General features: G+C 42.5%; 1 protein-coding gene across 1 annotated transcript; it reads left to right on the forward strand.

Moving 5' to 3' along the window:
- The first annotated feature begins 2,249 nt into the window (after nt 1-2,249).
- Nucleotides 2,250-23,218, forward strand: LOC310988841 (ADP-ribosylation factor-like protein 8A). The gene is made up of 7 exons (XM_083975620.1): nt 2,250-2,644; nt 4,905-4,985; nt 7,249-7,322; nt 9,081-9,174; nt 11,221-11,288; nt 14,118-14,188; nt 16,124-23,218. Exons 1-7 carry the CDS (start codon nt 2,522-2,524, stop codon nt 16,174-16,176), a joined length of 564 nt encoding a protein of 187 aa, XP_083831746.1. The 5' UTR covers nt 2,250-2,521; the 3' UTR covers nt 16,177-23,218.
- The last annotated feature ends 2,694 nt before the right edge of the window (nt 23,219-25,912 follow it).

Here is a 25,912-nt window from a genome sequence, read left to right on the forward strand (position 1 = left end):
GACCGGACATCCAGAGAACCCCAATAACTGAAAATGTCACAAAACAGAACCTTGAACCAAAACAACCAAGTAGAAAAAAACACACCCACAAAACGTCCTTCCCAATATTAATATCAAATGAATGAACTGTAATGACAAAATAAACTTTCTTTGACATGGACATGGTGTTTTTAATAAAGTATTTTCAAACAAATGTAATTTAAAACCAAAGGGGTGAAAGAAAGCACACTCAAAATCCCATTGACAATTATAATCATTTTAATAACTACAATTCACCTCCGTATCTTTCTCATGTGACTCGTCACATAATGTTTTTCATAAGGGTGGTCTCTTTATAGTGGTTTTGTGTCTCTTTGGGGCCATTTTGTGTCTTTTTGTCGTGGTTTCGCATCTACTATGGTTGTTCTGTCTGTCTTTGTGGTTTGACGCTCGCTGCAGCCTTTTCGTGTCTCTTTGTAGTTGCTTTTCCTCTAATTGTGGTCTTTTTGTGTCTCTGGTGTCGTATTTATAAGAGTTTGTAGTTTTTTGTTATCTTGTGTCTCTCTTTAGTCATTTTGTGTCTTCTTTTGGTTAGTTTGAGTGTCTTTGTGGCTTTTCTTTTCATCCAACCAGAACTTCAGTCACTTCCTGCAGAGGCTCTGGCCCTCAGACCCCTGTGACGACCCCTGACCCCTCAGTTCTGTGCCCAGTAGGCCCATTCTCTCACCAGTCTGACTGCAGGTTCATCGGTCCAACACACAAGGCGCGTATTCAGATTTTCAGCATCTCAGACAGAAGCACAACATTAGAGACGGCACGGGATGTATTTTGGTGACGGATCTGAGTCCCAGATGCTGAACCCCAAGCCGCCATGTCTTATTTGATTTGCCTCTAACATAGATGACCTCCGACCTCTTCCAAAACAGTGGAGATAATACACACAGCTTTGGCCCCTACCTTAATAAATTTATGATGTGTCAACGGTGTGAAGAAAACCATCTGCACTATGACTGCATGCCACCAGAGTTGTTGTTTTCTTTTTTCTTTTTTTAATGATGTGGGTGAAGTAAGTCTAGTTTTTAAAGATGAGTAAAGGGAAATTTTCATAGACTGAAAACAGCTGTTCTATCATAACCTAAAATGAGAACGCCTGACTGTGAGGTTGTCCAGTTGCACTTCCTGTATTACGTATTCTGTCACATCACATGTTAAAGTGGCAGTGCACATGTTGTGCGTTCACTGCCACATTAACACTACTGCAAAGGCAAGTAGCCTAGTGCCAATTCCACAGGAATTAAGGACAAATTAAGAACGTTTTCAATATTTCTTCAAACACATGACCTTTCATAGACATAGATTTTTTGTGGGTTACTGTGTGTACATTTCCATCACTAATAAACTGTCCTCATGTCTACAGATATTTGCTCCAGCATTAGTTCATACTCTGACCCTTTCAGTTTGTTGGATAATCAATCACAATCTTAAGTGATCACACTACTTAATTATAATAATTTCTTATTTGTTTAAAAGCTGAAATTTTTACTGTATAGAAATAGAACCACTGACTCTGAACTGTAAATCTGGTCTGAGTTGCATGTTGAACCTTAGATATGTTGACTGGCTGAGTAGCCTAGTAGTAGTGAAACATGACTGATTTAGACTCAACCACAGCTGAAGCTTCTGAAGACACAGCAGTGGCTTTAATGAGGTTGTTTGAGACGAATCGACACATGGTTGACGCCAGATTTAAACCTGAAACTGCAACTAATGGCAGAGCAACAGGTGCTGCTAAAAATACAAGCATCTGTGGCCATGTGCTCACTGATTCAAGAGCTTGTACCTATAACTTGAAAAAAATCCACTGTACTTTGCAGACAAACAAACGGTAACACGTAGTGGCCCCCGTCCGTGGTTTAACTGTAGTTACCTCATCTGTACAACAGAGGGCAGAGTTTCAGTCATACTGTGCTCTGTGTCTCCTCTTTGCTCTGCTCTCCTCTGCTCTATGTATCAACCCCACCCAAACAGGAAGCGGAGCGGACCACCTGCTGACAGATTAAACCAATAAATCCAACAAAAATATGGATAAAAGAGAAACTTTAGACTAAGTTTCAATTCAAATGATAGCTTTTTTAAATTATATTGATATCTGGCTTGGGCTTTAATTTGATTGCATGCTTGAGGAAATTCCTTTCGGTCCGTGGTTTATTTTGAAGGGCTGTACCGGACATGGTGTCACTTAATAAATCTCTTGACAGTACTGTGGGAAAAGGCGTAGCTAGTAAACATCACGGAAAACACACAGCGGACACCAGAGCCTGAAAACACCGATTTATTGAATCCAACCTTCGGTTCATAACCAAGCTAATCGGTGTCGCTCGTTTTCCTGTTATCGCGAGAGGTTGTCGCTGCGACTGTCAGCTGTCTGAGAAAAAAAAAAGCCTGACTGTCGGGGCGTTAGCCAGCTAGCTAGCTAGCACAGCCACTTAGCCGTAGAAGCAGAAGCAGCAGCTAGCATTAGCATCAGCAGCAGACGACAAAGATGATAGCGCTAATTAACAAATTGCTGGACTGGTTCAAGGCGCTCTTCTGGAAGGAGGAGATGGAGCTCACCCTGGTGGGGCTGCAATACTCCGGGAAAACGACCTTCGTCAATGTGATAGCGGTAAGCGACGCGAATTTAACCGCTCGCAGATGTGCTAACGCCAGCTGCCAGTTAGCATCTGGCTCCATCCATTGTTATCCTGCGGTGATGAGGTCAGCTAGCTGTCGGGTGTTCGACTCTGGCGACACGGCCGTCGAGTCGGTGTGTTTGGTATCACGTCGGATTGAAAAGCCATTACTGCGGCTATGTTTCTTAATAAGCTCAGGCGCCCTAACGCTCTGCCTACTAAACTGTGAAGTGTCTTTTTAAATGAGCACAGCTGTTCTCTTCTCACATCTGCACCGGTAGATGGTCCTGACCTCCACCATCACTAGAGATATCGTTATCAGAACTGAAGGCCGACTTGTCCCCTGTGTTGTTCACACAGGGCCCGGGGGGGTAACTTAGATGTATTGTGTAGGTCCAGTATTGGAGGTTTGAGGTTTGAACCCCCCATCCTGTCATCGGAGTGACCTTCCTTCTCCGGTCACAGTCACTCCCTGTCATACACCATCAGCTGATCACCCCTCCCCGGCTGCACCCTCCTCTGCTTCAATGTGCAAATGACATTTTTTTGGGTGACCCACTAACACAGATTTGCCTTCACCTGTGTGATATAATTCACTTTCCTCCTTTTTTAATGTCTGAATTACAGTTTAGAGAGGGCTGATGTCCATGAGAGATAAATTAAATTAGGTGATTAATAGGGTGGCTGATATTCATATTTGTTCAATATACTTTTTTCTTTTTTAAAGCGTAAATAAGAATAAAACCTTCAGGCAGCAGATATTTTGTTGATGTGCTGTGTTACATTGTATTTTATGAATTAATGAAGAGGATATTCGTAAAAAGCAACTATGATGTGTAAAAGTTTAGGGTCCCTCTACTAACAAACACACCCCCAAACAAAGCTGGTCTTGTTATTGGAGGTCCGGCAGGATTTCTGTCCAATAAGGATCCGTCTGTGACTGTCGTTGATGGATGAGCTTTCCTCCGTTCTTCCAGCTCTGAGATGTTTCACTCCTGCACACACTGCAGGTCCGACGTTGTCATTGATGTTTAGGTCACAGTTGGGGGGGTGGTGGGGGGCCACAGGGGCCACTCCCAAGCCCTCAGCCCCAGAGTTTCTGGAAGTGGTTTGTGGCGGATTATGAGGTCTGCTTTGGACTAGGCTCCTCATTACTGATGAAACTCTTGCCCATTTGTCACAATTACTGTCAAATTCTTCTGCTTAACCAAATTAAAATGCAAATATATTAACATTTTTAATTCAGTTTGATTGAAATGTTTATTTGATGCTGTTTTTCTTTTTTTTTCTTCCTACATTTAAAATGTCTCCATCTAGTGTGCAAGAACTCATTGGAATAATTATCATCATGTGAGGTCACATGAGGTCAGAGATGCTGGGACACTGAAATTGTGTCAACAGCTTTGAATGAACATGACTGAATAAAAGCAGAAAGGAAACGCCAAATTTTCTAATGCAGTTAAGTGATATTATATAATTAGTGTGTATCAGTATTAGATTAGATCAGTACGTCAAATGCACAGCCTGTGGGTCAAAACCAGCCCCACCTGAGGGTCCAGTCCAGCCCTCGGGATGAATTTGCCAAGTGTGAAAATTCCATAGCAGATAGAAGAGACATCATGTTGTTGAAATTGCACATATTTTTCTCACAGAAATGAGACACCCCTGGATTAGATATCCTTGTTATTTATCAACTTTGAGCGTCTGACATGGAAGTGTATGTATAAAGAGCCACCACAACTTGATCAAAGTATGGGTTTTAAAGTATGATATTGATGTAATTTGTAGACTGCAAACCAGGTTCTGGATTTAGTTAGAGGATGAAGACTGAGTTGTCTTGTCTTGACTGTGGTAGCAGTGTGGAGGGTCATTTTTTTTTGCATTTTTATTGGAGGATTGAAAATGGAGAGATGATGGGGAAAGAGGGGACGGAGGCAGCATGGAGTAAAGGTCCCCAGGTGGACTTCAAACCAGGTTTATGATCAGCACTTTAAATTCATCCTGTAGGCCATGAGCACGTCCATCAATTTATCTCACTTTTTTATGACAACTTCCTGTTATCTCTCCATAGATGTACAAATGCTGTATAATATATATTAATCTGAACTCTTGATCTGTTGATGTTTCCTCATAGAAACCATAGACCGCTGTCATGTGATGATGCTCATATTCCTCTAATGAGTGGTTGTGGCACATAGCAGTGGAATACGTCATTCTAATCAACAGCGATGTGTGTGTGTTTGTGTGTTTCAGTCTGGGCAGTTCAGTGAAGATATGATTCCTACAGTGGGATTCAACATGAGGAAGATCACCAAGGGCAACGTCACCATCAAGGTCGGTAGTTCAGTTCCCTGTTGTCTGTCTGTACACAGTCACACTGTTGGGCTGGTTGTCGGCTCATGTTTGGCTAAATATCACCCAGTTATCATGATTTATTGATTTATTGATGTACATACCAATGGACATTAGCCGTCCAGCTAACTCAGGGGCATTTACATTCTGTTAAAATGTTTGATTAATGTACACTGTCCCTTTTCTAATAAACAAACTTACAAAAAACAAAACAGAACTATTCTGAAGAAAATGTACTATACCAGTGTAATACAAAGGAAAGTAGAGCGAGATCTCCAACACCTAATTATTATCAACAAACCAGTTAAAGCAGAAGTGAGTGATATATTTGTGTTAATATAAGTCTTAAATAGTTATATCTTCCGACAGCAATCACTTACATAGAGTGTTTGGACTGAAACACGGGTCTGTCAGTCACTCTGCTCTGCTCTGAGCCGAAGAGAAAACATTTATCGTATCCTACAGTTTTTATCCAATGAGGAGAGAGAACGGCATGCAGGGCTGTGTGTGCAGCCAAGGAACGCCGTGAATGTGGTGACGTAGCGACGAGGACTGTTATGGTGCGTTCAAGGAAACTCGTATTTTTCCGACCGTGAAGTGGTACCAGTTTGATCTGGTACGAGTTTACCGGTCGGAAGTTACGAGTGGCCGTTATAGTGACTTTCACCAGTAAAACAGGTCGGAAAAACACGAGTGGGTTGCCTGGAACGCTACAAAGTCGTAAGTTGTGACTTGAAGCTGTAATTTACGATTTCAAAAGACTGCCTGGAACGCAGCATTAGCGAAAACGACCGGATCACTCACTTCTGCTTTAACTTAACATAAAGGGGAATTTCCGTTTTTTACAATCTGGACCTTATTTATAGCATAAAATACGATCATTTACTCACCCAGATAACTTTGGTGTCATTACAAGTCGTTACGACGAAATTTAGCTCCAGCCGAGAGCCGCGTATCCGTATAATGCGACTCTACAGGGCAGCAGAATGCAGCCTCTAAATAACACATTATCTGCCAAGAAACTCTTTATTTCACCAATATTTAGTTATGATAGGCTAGTGCTATTCCCCTCTGAGTCCGGGGTTAGCTGTTATCAACATCCGGGGTCTGTAGGTTGACCTACTGACCTCTGACCTGGATGATGTCATCTCTGAGCGCCACGTGGCGCGGCTTGTTTACCTGAAAGTTGCTACCGCTAATACTATGGTTTCTTTCTGAGTGTTTTCCGACTTGTGAGAACAAAATGAGCAGCTGGATGAAGTTCAGCTTCCACAGGCTTCCTCTCCACAACCTGGACTCACTAAAGCTCTGGCTAGTTGCGCTAAAAATGGACCAGAATGCCGAAGTGGAATGATTATTATCAGAATGAGCCGGGCAGCGGTCAGAGATGACATCATCCAGGTCAGAGGTCAGTAGGTCAACCTACAGACCCCGGATGTTGATAACAGCTAACCCCGGACTCAGAGGGGAATAGCACTAGCCTATCATAACAAAATATTGGTGAAATGAATGAGTTTCGCAGCAGATAATGTGTTATTTAGAGGCTGCATTCTGCTGCCCTGTAGAGTCGCATTATATGGATACGCGGCTCTCGGCTGGAGCTAATTTCTTCAGAAGGACTTGTAATGACACCAAAGTTATCTGGGTGAGTAAATGATCGTATTTTATGCTAGAAATAAGGTCCTGATTGTAAAAAAAAAAAAACGGCAATTCCCCTTTAATTAATCCTTGTTTAAATAACATTCTTCTTTCCCCTGTGAAGATTGAGTAAAACAATAACATCCAAATCAAAAGGATCCATCACTATAAAACTTCACATCGTTAAATTCTATTTGTCATGCAGTAATACAACATATTTTGAATTATTAATAAGATAACACCACCACGTGTTATTACATCATTATATATTGTTCACTACTTTATATTATGTTTCATCATCCTTATCATCGTAGCACATTTTCAGCTATAAGAACACACACATACACACTGACACACCGTAGACACATAAATTATCAATGCATACATAATACATAATATTTGTTAATGCTCCATAACTACACGAAACACTTTACATTCAGATGAATATGAACAGCCAGAAATGAGCTCTCAAACATGTTAAGAAGATAAACATGTTGACAACAGTTTTACTTTTTATTCTCCTCATCATTTATTAATTAATCATGTTTTTTTTTATAATGCATACATTACATACTGTAACAATAAACCCTTCTCTGTGTGTCTGCAGTTGTGGGATATCGGCGGTCAGCCTCGGTTCAGGAGCATGTGGGAGCGTTACTGTCGAGGAGTCAGCGCCATTGTGTAAGTCATCACCCTTTAAACCGCAGCTACTATCACGTTAAAGGGATAGTAGCATTTTTTTTAAAGTGGGGTTGTATGATCTACAAATAGCCCCTAAGTACTTTAATTGCAGTAGAAGACTCTCTGCACTCCTCCCGTTAGCAACGCCAGCCCATAGCCCTGCCCAGAGATTTACAACATACAGTGTTGTGAACAGACCCAAAGAAACGGCCTATTTTCTCGGCCTAAAAGAGGTTTTACCTGAAAAAAAATACACAGTTCCATTGTTCGCTATAATGTAATTTTTTCCAGCCCCTCAAAGTTCAGGAAAAACACAGTTTTTATTTGGAGCTAACCAACTCACGTATCCCTCCACCCAGGGTTAGCGCCCGCCGATCAGCAGTTGGTTAGGTCCAAATAAAAACTGCGTTTTCCTGCACGTTGAGCGACTGGAAAAAATTATATTATAGCGAACAATGGAACTGTGTATTTTTTTTCCAGGTAAAACCTCTTTTAGGACGCAAAAATAGGCCGTTTCTTTGGGTCTGTTCACAACAATGTATGTTGTAAATCTCTGGGCAGGGCTATGGGCTGGCGTTGCTAACGGGAGGACTGCAGAGAGTCTTCTACTGCAATTAAAGTACTTAGGGGCTATTTGTAGATCATACAACCCCACTTTAAAAAAAATGCTACTATCCCTTTAAGGCTGCGCTTGATGTCTCCACTGAGCCCAAACATGACGACGACCCTGAGAGGACTTAGCTGATTGGCCGGGGCAGACCTCGATGTTTCTTCTGCAGATAGTCAGTGATGAATCTGATATCTGAAAATCATAGCTGATGGTTTGAGTTTGCTCCACGGATCTTAGACAAATTTAAAATCATTAAATCTGATCATCAGAAGTGTCCTCTGGTCTTGTGCTGTGTAGTTGTGTCACGTCAGCCCAGTTGTGTCTTGGTGAGAAGACGGGGCAGGAAGAGGGCTGCAGGGCCAACGGGTCAGATTTATATAACAAAGAGCAAAGTCGTGTGGCACGGCTGTGGTGTGGTGGAAGTGATAGTGATGGGTTGTGCCAGCTTTTTCTTTCACCTCTTTTTCACTTTTCACAACACTGATGTGATGTGCGATATGATTTTGGGTTTTTTCAGCTGTTGAACACAGCTCCGCTCCGTCTCCGCTCATTTACACTGAACCAAACAAACCAGGCATCATGTCCATCACGCACTGTCAGATTTTTCTTCTTTTTTTTTTTTTAACTGAAGGCGGCAGCACAACTTAGTGGGAGAAATGTGTCTCAGTGAGATGCAGAAGAGACAGAACAACTCACAAACACTCGCCAACAAGAAGCTAAAAGCAGCCAAATCATTTCCTATTGCATCAAGTTTGGTGAGAAAAGCTGCTGCATATCGCTCAAGTTGTGGTTACCACAGTGGAAACCCCCCCTGAAACTACATGGTGCAATTTAAAGACAAAATTACAATTCATGCTTTGACCCCAGAGGTCACATTAAGTTTCTTTTTGTTAAACTTTATTGATAAAATATAAGCGTTTTTTGTTGTTATTTGTAGGTACTGTGAGTTTTTATGGAACAATTTGTAAATCAAGTCTGATGTGAAATATAAAATCCAAGATTGTATTTTGAGGCCATAAAGCCAGACTGTACCGTTAACCAGAAAGTTGCATCAGAGCTCAGCTGTGTTACCGCTAATGCAACAGCACCACTTCCTGCAGGAGTGGACGTCCAGATGTTGAGCAGTTGTTTTTGTCTCACTGTTGCAGCTACATGGTGGACGCAGCAGACCCAGAGAAAATCGAAGCCTCCAAGAACGAACTCCACAACCTGCTGGACAAACCGCAGCTGCAGGGAATCCCTGTAAGTCACACCAGACCACCATCCAGCATGCTGCCCCTCTAATCCTGACTGGACCCACCACCATGACCCACTTGAACCTTATGGCCCATTTCCACTAGCACGACTTGGCTCAAATTGACTTTTTTATTTTTTTATTTTTTTGTTCTTCAGTAGCCATAGTACCTGGTACTTCTTTTGCAGATTAGATGAGATAATCATTTATTTGTCCCACGTGGGGAAATGTATAAGGTTGCAGCTGCAGACAACAGCAAAGAAATGTAATAGCACAGATAAGAAATAGCAATAGCAGAAAAAAGAAAGCAGTATATGTAAAAGAGTATGATTAATGAATAATAAGAATAAGAAAAATATGTACATACACATTCCAATCCAATTATGTTTAGTGCTGAGAGCAGCTCTTGTTGTGGAGTCTGACAGCTACAGGGAGGAAAGACCAATTCAACCCAAGACAACTGAACTGACTTAAAGGACAATTCCAGGCAAATTCAACCTGAGGCTCTAGTTTCCTAATATTTTAGGTCTAAAAGAATCATTCTGAAGATTTTCTTTTTAATGTCTCCTGTTCTGCAGTAGTTGTGTCTGTCCCCGCACCGCCACAGCAGCGTATAGTGGCAGCAGACCGATCTTAGGCTGTTTAGGCTGTTTACATCCCACAAAACCGAACAAACAACATAGGGCTATTCAAACTACACCTAGGGGTTTGTTTACTTCAAGAAAGCCGACATGTTTGTAAACAGAGCTGTAATACAAAGTCTCGAGCAGCTCGCGAAGTCTCGCGTCAAGTTGATGTCTATGTTTACAGTAGGGGTGTGCATTGGCACTGCCCTCACGATTCAATTCTATTACGATTCAGCAGGTAACGATTCGATTCGATTCTATGATGCATTGTGATGCATTGCAATGCATCAAAATTCTACTGCACACAACACAGCAAATTTTTCATCAGTCATGAACAGATTTTATCTGCTATGTGTGTATTATCACGCTCCTGTATCTTTGACATAAATGTCATTAAATAAAATAAAATTGAATGGTAGGCTACAGGGTATTGGATATGGCATTTCACTTCTAGGGCTGCCCCCCAAAAATAAGCCGACCAAAATTTCATTGGTCGATTGGTCGCAGGAAAAAACAAACAAACCTTTGGAGCCGTGTCTTGTCAATATTAACTCAAAACCAATATGACTGAATTATATGAAAGACTATGGGGCTTTTATTTTGAAGGGCCAGATACAGGAAGTCGTGACACTTTTTGTTGTTGTTTTTTTACACGGCATCTCTCTCTCTCTCTCTCTCTCTCTGCATCAGAGACCCCCCCACACACAGCCTGAGCTCAGTCACTCACCCTCCTCTACTGTGTTTATTGGTGATAAACGGGCATACTGCCTGTAGTAATGGTAAAACCCGACCGGCTTGTTGAATCTCGGTCCCGCATTGCAATGCATCGCCAAATCGATTATTGTTGACACCCCTAGTTTACAGGTCGTCTGAAGCTCCCGTTTGTTTTATCAACAAAGAAATATCAACTCTTTGTATCAGTAAGAGTAAGTCCGGACAGTGTTTATCTTGCCTGTAAACATACTGAGACGGTCAACTTCACTCTCACGAGACTTTGTATTACAGCGCCGTTTACAAACATGTTGGCTTTCTTGAAATAAGCAAACCCATCTGATGCTGTCTGTGGAAAAGAAAATGCAGTTTTGTGAGAAGAGCTCATTATACACTGCCGTGGCGATGTGGGGACAGTCACAACTACTGCAGAACAGGAGACATTAAAAAGAAAATCTGCAGATTCATTCTTTTAGACCTAAAATATTAGGACACTAGAGCCCCAGGTTGAATTTGCCTGGAATTGTCCTTTAATCAGAGTGAACCAGGATGAACCGACTGAACCAGCTGATCTTTAGCCTGTGACCAAACACACTGACAGTGCACCACCTCCAGTGAACCAGACAAAGCGGATGCAGACAGTCTGTGTAACTCTACATGTGACATGTGTTTTCCTGTGTCTCCATCTGATGTGTTTCCTCCCTGTGTGTCTCTCAGGTTTTAGTTCTGGGTAATAAGAGAGACCTACCAGGAGCCCTGGATGAGAAGGAGCTCATAGAGAGGATGTAAGTCTGCTCCAACACTCTGGTCCTCAGCTTTCCCCTTTCCCCTGAACACACCACCGCCCACCGCCTGTCAGCGTCACGTGACTCCAGTCACATGTCGATTTCCTCCCACACAGTTGTTTCTGTCATGTGCTCTCACCTCAGCTCAGTAGCTCTCCCCCCTCTGGGTCTGACCGCCGTAAACGCACTGACCTCAGTAAAGTGGAATACATAACACAACTGCTGAACACAGGAGGAATACACACCTCACACACGTCACAGTGCTTCACATCAAAGCTTTAGAGACACCCGCTTTATAACAGTAATACTATAATATCCATACTGACTAAGAAATTGATCTAAAGGTTATTGTTGCTGAGGTGCTTTTGTGTAAATGTGTGTTCTGATTAGGGGTGCAACGGTACAGGTAGCCCACGGTACAATACGTACCTCTGTTTTTGGCCACGGTTCTCGGTACGGTTTCGGTATGTGTTTTGTGCAGAGAACTTTTTTTTTTCTCCCAAAATAATGTTTAAAATGTATATTATTTCTAATATTAGGCTACTACTATTTATAATATTCCCTTGTAGAGCTCTCTTCTCTCTCTCTCACTCACACACACACACACACACACATACACACACACACACACACATGATCTGTCTGTGAACAGCCCCTAGCTCCTCCCTCTGCACACTCCTTAGTCTTTCAGTCTATGGTGAACACTCTGAAGACACTTTCAAACAGACCGTCACTATGCTGGCAGCCACAGTCTCTCACTGGGAAAGAAGGAGTTAGTCTATTGTGTTTTTTTTAAACAGCCTTTCACCACCTCTCATCCCTGTCAGTCAACTCTTCCTGCTGGACCTCGGTCTCTCTATCGCGCGCGGACACGCGGGAACGCGGATACGTGACCACACACGTGCGGTGCGCATGGACAGAGTCCTGCTGGAACTCTAATAAAAGCTAAATGTGCTAAATCGCGCTAATAACCAATTCATTTTCCCCGCGATCAGGATCAGCTACCACTCGTGCTGCCGCCTGTTTGTTTTCTTTTTCTTTCTTCTGTGTGTGAGCTGCTAGCCTCGCGTCACTCCGATTTTTTTCCTAGCGGATCCAGAAATCACCAAATTCAGCAAAGTAAAAGTGTTCACCAACATAAAACTTGCAAAATAGACATTAACTTGTTATACAATAAAAGCAAAATGTTAACTTAATGGCTCAGGGACTTTCTTGTAAATTAAATTCCTTAAATTAGCAAGTTTCATGGCATTTTATTCGCTTTTATTTTGACGGAAATGCCTGTCTCTCTCGCCCTGGTTCCGTTTCCTTAGGGTTACCCAAAACAGCCAGTCAATGGCCCCAGACTAGTGAGCTGCACTTTCAGTGTGATAGGAGGGGAGTCACTGTGAGTGTGTGGAGGCTCAACAGTGATTGGACATCAACTTGCGGGGGCGGGCTTTCGCCTTAAACGGCCAGGCACACACATACATGACTAGGGCCCGACCGATATGGATTTTTTGGGGCCGATGCCGATTATTAGGGGGAAAAAAATCCGATAACCAATTAATCGGCCAGTTATTTTTTTTTAAATAAAGTTTTAAAATTGTATTAATTTAAGTAATTTCTATATATTTTATATAATATATAAATTAGGGCTGCCCATAAATAGTATACCAAGCACTGGTCTTGGTCGCAGGAAAAAAACAAAACATTTGGAGCCCTGTCTTGTCAAAATTAAGTCAAAATCAATATGACTGAACTGTATATGAAAGGCTATAGGGCTTTTATTTTGAAGGGCCAGATACAGGAAGTCATGACACCTGACACTTTTTTGTTGTTGTTGTTGTTGTTGTTTTTACACGGCACGGCGTCTCTCTCTCTCTCGCTCTCTCTTTTTTATATATTTTTTTTATTTATCAAAAGCGACTTTTTCCAATGTTGTTCCAGACGTTTCTGGTTTGTTGATCTCGAAGTGGAAGCACGTATCACTGCTGTTTTCAACGACTAGCCGGTCCCAAAAGCGCTCACCGGCGGCCAGTCTCAGTGTAACGGAGCAGAGACATGATACTCCCGCTGCAGTCAGAGACCCCCCCCCTAACCCCCCCTCCCCACACCCCGTCTTACGCAGCCTGAGCTCAGTCACTCACCCACCTCATCTACTGCGTTTATTGGTGATAAGCGGGCATACTGCCGGTAAAACCCGACCGGCTTGTTGAATCTCGGACCCAACACGACCGGAGTCACGAGCATTAATTAATTAATTCACAACCCGACCGCGGTAAAAAAAAAAAAGTAAAAAGAAAGCCAGGGGCAACAATGGTTTTGAGACAGTTAACAGTTAATCAAGTTGTTAATAAGCTGTGTGATGTGTGTGTGTGACAAGGCTATGGCTGAGCGTGTCCTGCAGATCAGTCACTCTGCTGTGTGTGAGGTGGTTAGTGGATAGTGGATGGAGTTGGATGTGCCCTCTACAGGATAAATATCCTAATGTCGGGGATCTTTTTAAATGGGGGAACATTTTCAAAGTAAAACCAAGTCTTATTCCCTGCATTTTATTTCTGATAATATCGGCGACAATCGACGTGTTTTGGCCGATTACCGATTATTCTCAAATGGGCTATAATCGGCCCTATACATGACACAGCTGTCTGTAAAGCAGTAAGAGCTGATGCAAGCTGAATCTGAAATACCGCGGTCCAAGAGCGTATTGCACCGCGCAGGCCGTACCGAACGGTTCGCTATTTTACAGAGAACCGTTGCATCCCTAGTTCTGATATTCTGAGTTGTTTGCGTTGGTCCTTTAGTGCGCATTAACATATTTGTGTGTGTGTGTGTGTTTTTCCTTAGGAACCTGTCGGCCATCCAGGACAGAGAGATCTGCTGCTACTCCATCTCCTGCAAGGAGAAAGACAACATCGGTACCACACACACACACACACACACACACACACACACACACACACACACACACACACACACACACACACACACACACACACACACACACACACACACACACACACACACACACACACTCTGTTTGCAAGTTTGCACTTTCACACCAGCAGGAACCCTTGTTGACATAAAACAGTCACACTCCCTAAACCCTGCAGCTATGTTCAGCACTGCTCTGGACACTACGATAAATTCTGACAGAGCAAGCTGTGAAGATAACAGCGTGTTTCTACTCTTCATCCTGCAGAGGAGGAAGAGGAGAAATGATTGCTGCTGTGAAATCCTGTAGCACACACGCTGAGCAGGAGGCTTTTATTGTGAAGCCGCTGGAGGAGCCGCAGTGTGATGCAATTTGTTAGTTTGGCATAATCCCCCTTTTTGAGAAGTGCCGTTTTTTTTACAACCTGGACCTTATTTCTGGCATAAAATACAGTTGTCTACTCACCCAGATAACCTTAATGACATTAGGATCTTTCAGACGATAGATCGAGAGCTGCGTATATCCATATAGAGGGAGTGATCGGGGCACAAAAATGCAGCCTCTAAATAACACATTATCTGCCGTGAAACTCGTTCATTTCACCAATATTTTGTTATGATTCACTAGTGCTGTTCCCCTCTGAGTCCGGGGTTAGCTGTTATCATCATCCGGGTTGACCTACTGACCTCTGAACTTTGCGTGTATCGTTTTTATAACTATAACTAATTGTTAATAATGCAATTAAAAAAAAAGGCTCATTCACTCTTTGTGCAACATAGCTGAATATTTGTCAGACTTTGAGGTTGTGGACAACGACTTTGAATATGATGGACGTCCTCACCGCTCTGAGTCTACGGATGAGGAGCTCTTTGAACGGAGGATGTGGAGACAGAGAGAGAAACAGCTGGCTAGAGAAAAAAAAAAAACAACATATTGGTGAAATGAACGAGTTTCGCGGCAGATAATGTGTTATTTAGAGGCTGCCCCGATCACTCCCACTATCGATATACCCTCAAGTAGATCTAAATAAAGGAAGGACTCCTAATGACACCAAAGTTATCTGGGTGAGTAGACGATTATTATTTATGCCAGGAATAAGGTTGAGGTTGTAAAAAGACGGCACTTCTCCTTTAACATACAGAGTTCAAACTTGTTAAAGGGATAGTTCACCCAAAATTGAAATTGCACTCATTATCTACTCAACGCGTAGCAGTGCATGTCCATATAATGGTTGCAAATGGATACCAACTGTCTTGGTAACAAAAAGACACACCAAAAAACATCCAAAGACCTCCATGCTGCTCGTATGTAATGTCCGTCTTGTATTGAAGCCCCGAAATGCAAAATTTCTCCGAAAATTAAATAAGTCTGTATTTCAAGCTTGTTTGTAGCAGGAGCTCCTCTTCCTGGTCCGTCCAATTTGGACAAACCAGGAAGAGTTCGTCCAAATTGGACGGACCAGCCGTTGCAACCGTTATATGGACATGCACTGTTACGCCGAGACCCCCTGTAACTCAGAGAGGCTATAGATTTCAGATAACTCTGAAACTTCTCCCAGCCCTTAGTCGACATGAGGGTGAGTAGATAATGAGTGCAATTTCAATTTTGGGTGAACTATCCCTTTAAGTTTATACCTGAGCAGCTTAGTGAGTTGTTGATGACAATTACCTCTCAACCACCCAGACTACTGCATGAGAACACAGAGCACCTTTAGAACAAAGTTACAAGAGAATAAAAGTCATGTAAGCCCAGATTTAGAAAATAAGACTCATTACATCATGTACCACAGATATACAATTCTAATTCAAAGTGGTCCAGGTCACACCAAATAACACTCTATATCTACACACACACACACACACACACACTCCCCCCCCCCTCTCTTCGAGCTCTGCTGATGTCACACCTCTCTTCACAGACATCACTCTCCAGTGGTTGATCCAACACTCCAGGACTAAGAGGAGTTCCTGAGAACAGACACGCCCCCCCAACTGAACAGGCCACACCCACCCACCCTAACACATCTTCTTCTCTTTGATCAAACCACCCGCCCCCCACCATACCCCCCCTCCCCCAAAACGCTGCACCCTAACCCCAAACCATCAACCCTCCCCTCTTCCATCTAGCATTAATGCCCGCACCCCACCTCTGCCCATCTGCCCTCCCTCTCCTCCCCTCCCCTCCCTCTCCGCCCTCCCCTCCCACCTCAGGATCCATTGATACCTCTTTAGCCGTGTTTCCACTGCAGGAGTTCCTGGTAAAAGGAGGGGGGTAGGAAGTTGGACTTGGACTCCACTGCAGACAGGAACCCACCGGGCTCTTATGGCGATGTGCGATAGTTTCGATCATCGCGCGGCCGTTGTGCAGCCTTCTTGTTGTTGTTTTTTTTTCCAGCAGTATAGACGCTTTCTAAAAATAAAAAAAAGATGGGTTTTTTTATTGCCGTCTCGATCGTCACGTAATCCCGCAATCGCATTTTATTTATTTTACCAGGCCTACTGCTACTCTCGTCTTTTGGGGTTGGGTTTTAAGAACGCCGCTTATTTCGGGGCTTTCTCTTAGCGTCACATCCTGCTTTGAGTCTGACCAATCAGCACAGAGTAAATCTCAAGCCCCACCGGGACTTTTTCAGGGCCGATCCGAGTACCTACCCCCAGGCAGGGACTCCGTTCGGCCCCGTAAAGGTTCCTGTAAACGGCCCTGTGGGGGAGGTTCCTGCAGTGGAGTCACACACCAACAGTCCCGGCCCCGTAAAATGACCCCGAAGTTCCTGCAGTGGAAACGCAACCTTTTGTGTTAGTATCAAATCAAGCGCAAACACTGGAAGGTGTCAGAAGCCAAAGTAAAAAACTCCTGACTGCTGGAAGTATGTGAGAGTATAACACACGCAGACACCCGGGGTAGTGTTAACACCGTCTGTGCTGCGTTTTGAACAGTAACTGGAAACCCTGTCACATACAGCGGCCAGATGAAGTCATAACGTGGAGGTGAGTGTCTGCATCAGGGGCCTCATGTAAAAAAAAAAAAAGAAAAAATCCTTAGACTGATTCCACACTGAAACCTGGCGTACACACAAAGCTGAGAAGATGCGCACGCACCAAAGATTTCAGATATATGAAACACAGCAGACGCAGCAGAACTCCATGCACAGTTTAACTTATAGATCCCAATGGACGTGGAATTTAGAGCACACGCACAAATGCCACACTCTCACCCTAAATGTAATACGTGAATGAGTATAAAAAATGTGCCGTTAGTATTAAAGCCAGATAACAAAGTGGGAGAGTGTGGCCGAGGCTGCGAGGTCCTGACGTCCTGCACCAGAATTATGTCACTTGAACTTTATGCACTTTCTTTTGATTTGAAATGAGTACAAATGTTTACAGAAGCCTATTGTTTAGTTCATTTCACACACAACGCGTCCATCACGCGCCGTTTTGGACAAACACTAATGCCGAGATTCATCAGGACACGATGCATTAGTTTACTGATGGGAATAAATGAGTCTGGCAGACGAGCAGGGGCTTTCCACAAAGCACTGCTGGTATAGTTGAACAGGAAAAGAACCACTGAGGACTAATAAAGCTTTAAAGACGCTTCCATATATTTATATTTCACAGCGTATCTGCTTCCTGTGTATGTCAAGGTTGATTCTAAAACGATTTAACCTTAAGTTCATGCATGGCCACCCTGCCACAATGTGCACTTCAAATGAAAACGTTCCCTGTTGACAAAAATAAAGTCGTCCTCTGACGGTGCCTTTATAGCAGTGTGTGTGCAGTCGATCATGATGGAATATGGCATATTCCCACATCCAGTTCACTCTTCATACATTTGAACATGAAAGTGAAAGTTGGCGTGCACGACTGTAGTACATAAGGCCCCTGATGTCCGCCTGCACTCAGTGGAAGACAGCTCTGCAGCTACAGTACTGTTAGACCAACAGTAATAACGTGTGTGTGATGGTCCCAGGAAGTGTTTCAGTAACAGTACGCAGCACAAAGGTTTGTTTTGTTTGTTTCTGGAAGCAAATATCAAACCCTCCATTAACTGTGTCTAAACTGAGTTCATACAGTCACTGGAGGCTGATCGGCCTCTTTTCTTGCTGGGGTGTGTCACATGTTACCACACAGACATGTCACGTGTTTGTTCACCAAATTAAAGTTCACTGGGAAACAATCCATGGGGATTATGCCGAGTAATTAGGTTGTTTTATTTTTGTAAAGAAGCTTTTTAAAATGAAATTATTTGACGCAAAATCTAAATTCCACTTTCCAGTTTGTATTTGGGCTGAGGGTTAAATCTGAATGAATAAAACCAAAAGCATCCATGTGAACAGATACCACAAGACTGAAGCAGACTCTTCTTTTTTTTTTATAACCCTATATCATTGAAATGATAACACCACAGTTACATAAGTGTTTGATACTGACAACAGGAAAGAGGTGTCATTGCATCTTTACAGATCCTCATAACAGCCTCTGTTGTGATCTGCGTTTTTAAATTAAATGCCGTATATTTGTTTTCCTTTCAACCTGTGCCATTTTGACTTTTATCATCACCCAACTTTCAAAGAGCCGAAGAACAGACACACACACACACACACACACACACACACACCGGTCAGCTGGAGCCTGTTTTGTGGATCTGTTTTCCCACAACCACACCTTCATCACCGTTTAGACAGTATCCACAAATCTGCCACGATCATTTCCTCTCCCCTCCACCTCCGCTGATTCTCCTTCTTCGCTGTCTCCCTCTCTCCATTTCCCCCCTCTACCTCCACATCATCTCTCCATCCATTATTTCCCATTTATATAATCCTGAGAAGCCCCTCTTCCTCCCTCGTCTGGTGTAAACTGTTTGTCCTCCTCTGTGTCCCTCGATCTCTCCTTCCTTTCTTTTCTTATTTTTGGATGTTACCTTCTTTCTCTCTTTTCCTTGTCGCCAAAACCCCCGCCCCCTTGCCGTCTCTTTCTCTCTTTCACTCTCTCTCTCCTGCTGAGCGAGGGATGAAGAACCTTTTTATTGCACTGTTGATTTTGGTTTTGTAAGATATTAATAATGAGAATAATGTTAATAATCTTCTTATTGTGACATAACCTGGTCTTGTCCAGATTTAAGGAAGTGGTACTTTAACCGGAGAAGAAGAAATATTATTGTTTCTGTTCATATTTCTGTAATAAGCTTTTTATTTCTTATTTGTTTTATATTGTTATTGTTTTTTTTTGTCATTTTTTTTATTGCTGTATGTTGACTTCATAAGTCTTCTCTGGATGAACAGCCAGAGTTCAGTGTTCTCTGCTCTGAGGCGTCTGCTGATTGCACCAGGGGTTGTCACGTGATCACATGCAACGCTTACATCAAAACGGAGCAATGTAACTATTCGTGTTTGAGCCTCTGAAACCTACATATTAAATTTTTATTTTAGAATTTATTAACTTAAATATTTTCATTTTCATCCATTTTTTCCCTTCTGTGATTCACAAATCAAAGTTTGATAACGTACATTAAAATACTAACAATGACACTCTTTTTAATAACCACAGCATAAACATGGAGGTCTGCGGCTGCCAGTACGACATTTTAAAATTGAATTTAGAGTTAATAAGGCATTTTTGCGCTCATGATGTATGACTGAACTTTACAAAAATGCTAAATAAACACTGGCATACTAAGGACGAACCTGAATGCATCAAATGAAATTGCCAGGAAAAGTTCAACCTATCCATAAAAATAAAATTGTGGAATTTGAATATGAATTTTCATTACAACCTGGATTTAGTTCATTTCTAATGATAATCAAATGTAACATTCTCATATTTGCCGTATGACCTGAGAGAATCCTATCATCCTGTTGTAATCAGAAATGCACCAAAATCAATAGAGCATAATTAACACACACAACACAACTTTGCTATATAATCTCAAATTTATGCTGTTCAATTATTGACTATTTGAATATATTTATTTTACATTTAGTTTCATCATAGTCTGTTACACTTAATACACAGAAAATTCTATTTATTATTTTTTTTGCCAGTAATTATGCATTTTAAATGGTCACTGTTACTTTTACAGTTAGATAAATTATAAATTGTAATTCTGATTTCCTTTTCTGTTAATTATATTAATGAATCTGTACCATTTGAAACACAAATGTTCATCTCACGTTCTGACACATCCTGGTCCTGACAGCAGCCAATCAGACTTCAGAACAAACAGGAAATGGGCAAACATTTCCTGTCTGTATGTTGTTCAAAGGTTGTTTAGATGAAGAGTGGTCAAACTGCCAGCAGTATACATGGGAGATCAGTTCTGCTGATACACCTCCACCTGCTTTACACTGTCGGGCCAAATGGAATCAGTCTGGCGTTTTGTTCATGCAACACTTAATAAGGACTTTATTAGACACTCAAGAGAAACTTTGTTAGTTAAGACTTATATGATACCCAAATTCAAAGTTTAAAAATGGTGCCAATTACTTGAAATGTTGGTTATGATTTAACCAAATTAAAACTCAGCTAAAAATTCAAAAGACCCAACATCAGGAGGTTGAGCTCCCACCAACACGATATCAAACTTGCAAGAATGCTAGATCTAAAAGTCTGATCCTGGTGTACCTTTGGTTGAGAAAGTCCTTGTGTTTTGTTTGTTGAGTGGTTTCTACTACAGGGCCAATCAGTTGTTTGGTCGTCTTAACCCGACAGTGGAAAGCTGCTTGTTTCTTAATGACAGAGGCCAGTCAGTCTGAAGGAGATGGAGGCTCCAGTAGATGTCAATGCTTTCCAGATGAAAGCCCATACAACAACAAGCACAACTGGCACTGGTTGTATCAAGCCACTTCTTTACGTCATACTCTGACAAGGAAAAACTGAATCTCCTTTGGCCTCCAGCTGCTCCAGATGTCAGGTTGTGGTGTTTTCTTAACCAGCCAAGAGTTGTTGTCTGATTCCTCCTGTTGATCTGCTGATCAAGCCAGCACAGTGATTATTAGTTGACGTCACCGCCAGACAGATCAGATTGCCAAGGGAATTTCAAAGGTACATCATGGCTTTTTTTAGCGCCATTTTGCTTTTATTTGGTAATATCCAGCTGAGTGTTAACAGGAATCCACAGGGATTCAGTCTAGACCTGAAAAGGTTTGATATTCTTGAAAAGGAACTGGTCTGAAGCGTAAAAAAAGCTTGTCCAAACACAATTGTACAAATGGGGATAACAGAGCACAGTCTCAGTGTCATCTCAAAGACATTTGTGGTGTCCCTCCGGGTTTCTTGCGCTGTTGAAAGAACCAACAAACACTTTTATTTTAAGCATAAAAGCCCTTGGAGGACACCAGTTTTCTCACCCATTGTTTTATGAAATCCTGTTAACACTAGAAACACCTTTTTTATTTAGAAACAGAAAAGGCAATAATTGGACTAACGTCAGATGGCAAAAAGACAGATTGTACCAGACCAGTTGGATTGCGTCATCTCTCGTTGGTAAACTCTCGAGATTCACCAGCCACTTTGCCTAGTTTACCAACCTGCCAGGTGTCTGTATCTGACACCCTCAGATGATGGCTGCTGGTATTTCCTGTCCTTGCTTATCAGGCCAAACATGTGAACCTTGACCTCCCCCTGCAGCAGTGCTCTTCCCAGCTCCGGTCTCTTATGTTTGCATGCTGAGGGCAGGGGATTATATATCTGTAGGACCTGATGAAGTGAATTGTTACTTTGGTGCAACTTTATCATGAGATAGCCTTAATCCAGTGCATCAGCCTGAGTATTAATCTACAGAAAAGTAATACAAGCGCACAACACGATATGTACTTGAAACAGTTCAATAAAACACAAGTATTGATATTGTGCTTAAACTGTGTTTTTACATGTTTTAAAGTACATAGTGATGGTGTACTTACAGTACTTTTCCAACAGATAAATACACTGGAATATGGTTATTGTAATGTAAAGTTTGAACTTTTTTTTTTTTTAAATGGGAGGAAAAAAACCAGTAAAAACGTGTGATCCTGCATGTACCAACTGAAGCTGTGCAGGATGTTGTGATGTTGAATGTTTCATGATAATCCTGTACAGCTAAACTCATCATCAAAAAGTCACAAACTGGAGATTCAGAACAGAATGAGGACCAAAAACCCAGACACAATGTGCAGCATCACAACACTGTGTCGACCCCCAAGTGGCAGTTTATTGGGTAGAATCGTGACCTCTGACCTTTGAAACTTGCTTAATAATGACCACAGAACCTCACTGACTGTTAATCCCAACAAGAATGAAATGTGTACCAATAGATGATCATTTCATTGATCCAGGTTTCGGGGTTCAAACGTGTGTAGAGAATACTGGTTTGTCACAACAGTCTCAAGATCAAGGTTTATTTACTTTGGTCTTGTAGCAGCTTTCGACCAGATCGCTCAGTTTTAATCAGCAAATGGATTTTGCCCAGACCTGTGGAACTGAGTTGACAAATGAACCAGTTCTTTATCTTACCGCCAGTCTGGTAGTGTAGTGGTGCGCTAAGTAACATATCAGTCTAAAGCTGTGAGCTTTCTCTAGTTTAATCAGTTGTCATGGAATTGAGGCCCTTTTCACATAAATTGACATTTATACTTCATCCCTATAGTGTATTTAGAAAACTACATGTCAGTCCCAGCCAAATCAATCAGTCAATTTTTGTGGCAACTGAACTTTTCCTATAAAGTGTGCAGCAGACATGATTCAAATTCCAAATCAATTTTAAGATACGGAAGCGATACGGATTTACCCAAGATGAACACAGACTGCTCCACTTCAAGTCACTTCACACAGTGGGTGAGCTGCTGGTTGTGCAGTGCCTTGCTCAAAGACGCTCGACCAGGTCACACGTTTGACCGACTCCTCAACCGGTTCTGGTTTTGCTCCTGATCCTGTGGTGTTGGTGCAGAAAGGCCTCGGGGTGGTGGGTGGGACTGGGTGGGGTTAAGGTTTGGTTTGTACATGCAGGATGAACACGGTGGAGACGGCCTGTCACTTTGAACTTGTTTGTACATTATAGTTTGATTCAGTTGATATAATGTGTTTTAATAGAAACATGCTTGTGTATGATACTAATAAAAATACTATGGAGAAACGACAGGCAACGTTTCTTATTTCACCAGTTTGTTAACGTCTTACCTTGTAATCACAAGATGACAGCAGTGTAGCATCAGTATTATTGCCATGGCAACCTACAATGAGCCATAAAAGACAGTGGTTCGATGGTTCATTGGAGCTTTGAGAGTATCTCCCAATTGATAGCTTTCACTGACGTCACGTCCCAGGGACCTGGCGGTCAAAAAGCAACATTCCAAAGTGGCCCCGCAATGGACTTTCTATGGACAAACAACCGAGTAATGACTTAAATCATCTGTCAGCGGCCGAGAAAGAAAGATATAAAAACAACTTTGAAGTTTTGGGCACTTGTGACCCATATTCAACACCAGCTGCTGTATACGAGCTGTTTAAAATGACCAGTTCCCTGCCGAAGCTCCAGTTGGGCGATGTATTACCTGGTGGAGAGTCATCATCCTCCACCGCTTGCAACCAATACCTCCGGTGTTATGGCTCAACTGGTTTCTGATTAAAAGCCCCATTTTGTAGTTTTTTTTATCTTAAAATAATGTTTCTGAACTCATTGAAGTGGTAGAAATGTACCTGTAACTTTCCTGTGTGGGAACACCGTCCTGGTACCGCAGCTCCGCTGAGCTCCACAGCTGAGCTCCAGCCCACTGAGCCCAGGCTCCCTGCTCCTCTCACCCACAAACCAGAGCCCTTAGCTGGGCTGCACGGTGACCAGCTGCCCCCCTCCTTCCCCCCGGAGCTTTGCTACGCACCGCTACCGACGGCAACGATGACGGCGGTCCGATAGCAGCAGGACCGGCGGCGGCGGCGATGGTAACCCGGCGGGACCGCCGCCACCGGACACGGCAACAGCACCGCCCGCGGCGGCAGCGACACGGTAACGGGGGTCGGGACCGACCGCGGCGCGGCGAGGACGATGACCGGTGTTGTTTAGCGTATTTTCAGAGTGTTTTCCATTAGTTCGTAACTTTAACATGACAGGCTTTGTCATAGTGTGCAGTGTTGTGCAGACTAGTGAGAGTAGTGTGGCGCTGATGTCTGTAGGTTGGCGGAACAGGTTCACTCACAGACGCATATTGCTGCAGTAACATGTGAACTGCGGCTTTATTTGTGAATTTGTGACAAATCTGCGGACGGAAGTGCAGCACAGCTGTTGTTCGGTACGGTAACCAGTTAAATCAGACACCAGTTGGGCCATAACACCGGTATTTTTGAAGCAGCAGGGAGCAGTGTGTGTTTTTCTGCCTTGTCCTAATCCGCGGACAGCGGGGAAGTGGATTGTTTTGACCGCCAGGGGGGCGTTCCATACGGGCCGTGACGTCACATGAAAGCTATCAATAGTGTTCACCAGCCAACCAATCAGGAATCAGTATTTTCTGTATCTGTGTAGGAACTTTTCTGTCACAGTAAGATGTCAAGACTGGTTTAGACCTGCAGTGTTACTGATGAGCCAGAAGGGGGCAGTACACACATACACACAGATCCTAACTTCATCAGTGTTGTTGCGTCTCTGTGCTGTGTGTCTTGTGTGTTTGATTGTGTGCAGTTCTTTGCCCGGTTTTGTGTGTGTATGTTGGGTCAGATTCAGACTAATTCGTCTGTTGAGCAGCAGCTGCTGAGCTCAGCAGTTCAGCTGCTTCATGACAATCATCATCACAGTCATGGAGACAGACGGTCAGCTGCTCTGAAGGCCGAGGCCACAAAGTAAAAGCAGAGAAACAATTAGTTTGAATTTGTTACTTCTCTGCCAGGAGATGCAGTAAAAACAGCATCAAAAAATAAGATTCAATGTGTTAAAGCAGGAACTTCACTCACTTTGTACATGTCTTTTAATTACTAGTAGGGGAGAGTGGGGTAAGTTGAGCCACTTTTTGTATTCAGGATCACTACATCAAGACAATTATAGTTTTGTTCCTAACTAACACATCTGCATATATTTCAGGATGTTTTGCATCCCTACAAATTAACAGAATGAGTGTAAATATAACTGTTTTTAAAATATAGCATGTCCAAAAAAAGTGGTCTTGTGACTCAACTTACCCCATGAATGGCCATAGGAGTGGGGTAAATTGATCAACCCCCCCTTCTTTCCTTCCATCCATCTCCTACCTCCCCCTTTACTTAATATTTCACCCGTCCAGGTTACAGGTGAACACAAACTACAGGGACTTCCTGCTGAGCCACCAACTCACTGAGATTTGGGGAGTTTTGCAATTACGTCGCATCTTGGGAAGAATCCCAGAGATTTTTCTTTGAAAGTAAAGTTTGGCACACTATAAACAACTTTTCCTGATTATAGGAACATACTTACTGTAATCACAAACATACAGAATCTTGATTTAATCATTTGGGCATATACAGCCAAAATACATTCACTAAGTGTATAGGATAGGTGGCTCAACTTACCCCTGGCCAGATGGATCAACTTACCCCACAGCTACCTTAGCTTGGGTTTATTACTCCCACAGCTAAAATTGTGCACTTTCATGCTAAGTTTACTACCTCATGTTGTAGCTCTTAGATACCACAACCCATGTATAAAACAAATTTACAATCACGTCATAAATGTTAAACCAATTTACTCACATGGTTCTAACCTTCACAGA

The sequence above is a fragment of the Trachurus trachurus genome (assembly GCF_905171665.1).
Source record: "Trachurus trachurus genome assembly, chromosome: 7".
Taxonomy (NCBI): Eukaryota; Metazoa; Chordata; class Actinopteri; order Carangiformes; family Carangidae; genus Trachurus; species Trachurus trachurus.

What these genes read in the sequence shown, in the direction of transcription:
- LOC310988841 (XM_083975620.1), top strand. Translation starts at nt 2,522, where the DNA reads ATGATAGCGCTAATTAACAAATTGCTGGACTGGTTCAAGGCGCTCTTC. An exon ending in AGGGCAACGTCACCATCAAG is followed by an intron (nt 4,986 to 7,248) that starts GTCGGTAGTTCA and finishes GTGTGTCTGCAG; the next exon opens with TTGTGGGATATCGGCGGTCA. An exon ending in CAAGGAGAAAGACAACATCG is followed by an intron (nt 14,189 to 16,123) that starts GTACCACACACA and finishes CTCTCTTCACAG; the next exon opens with ACATCACTCTCCAGTGGTTG.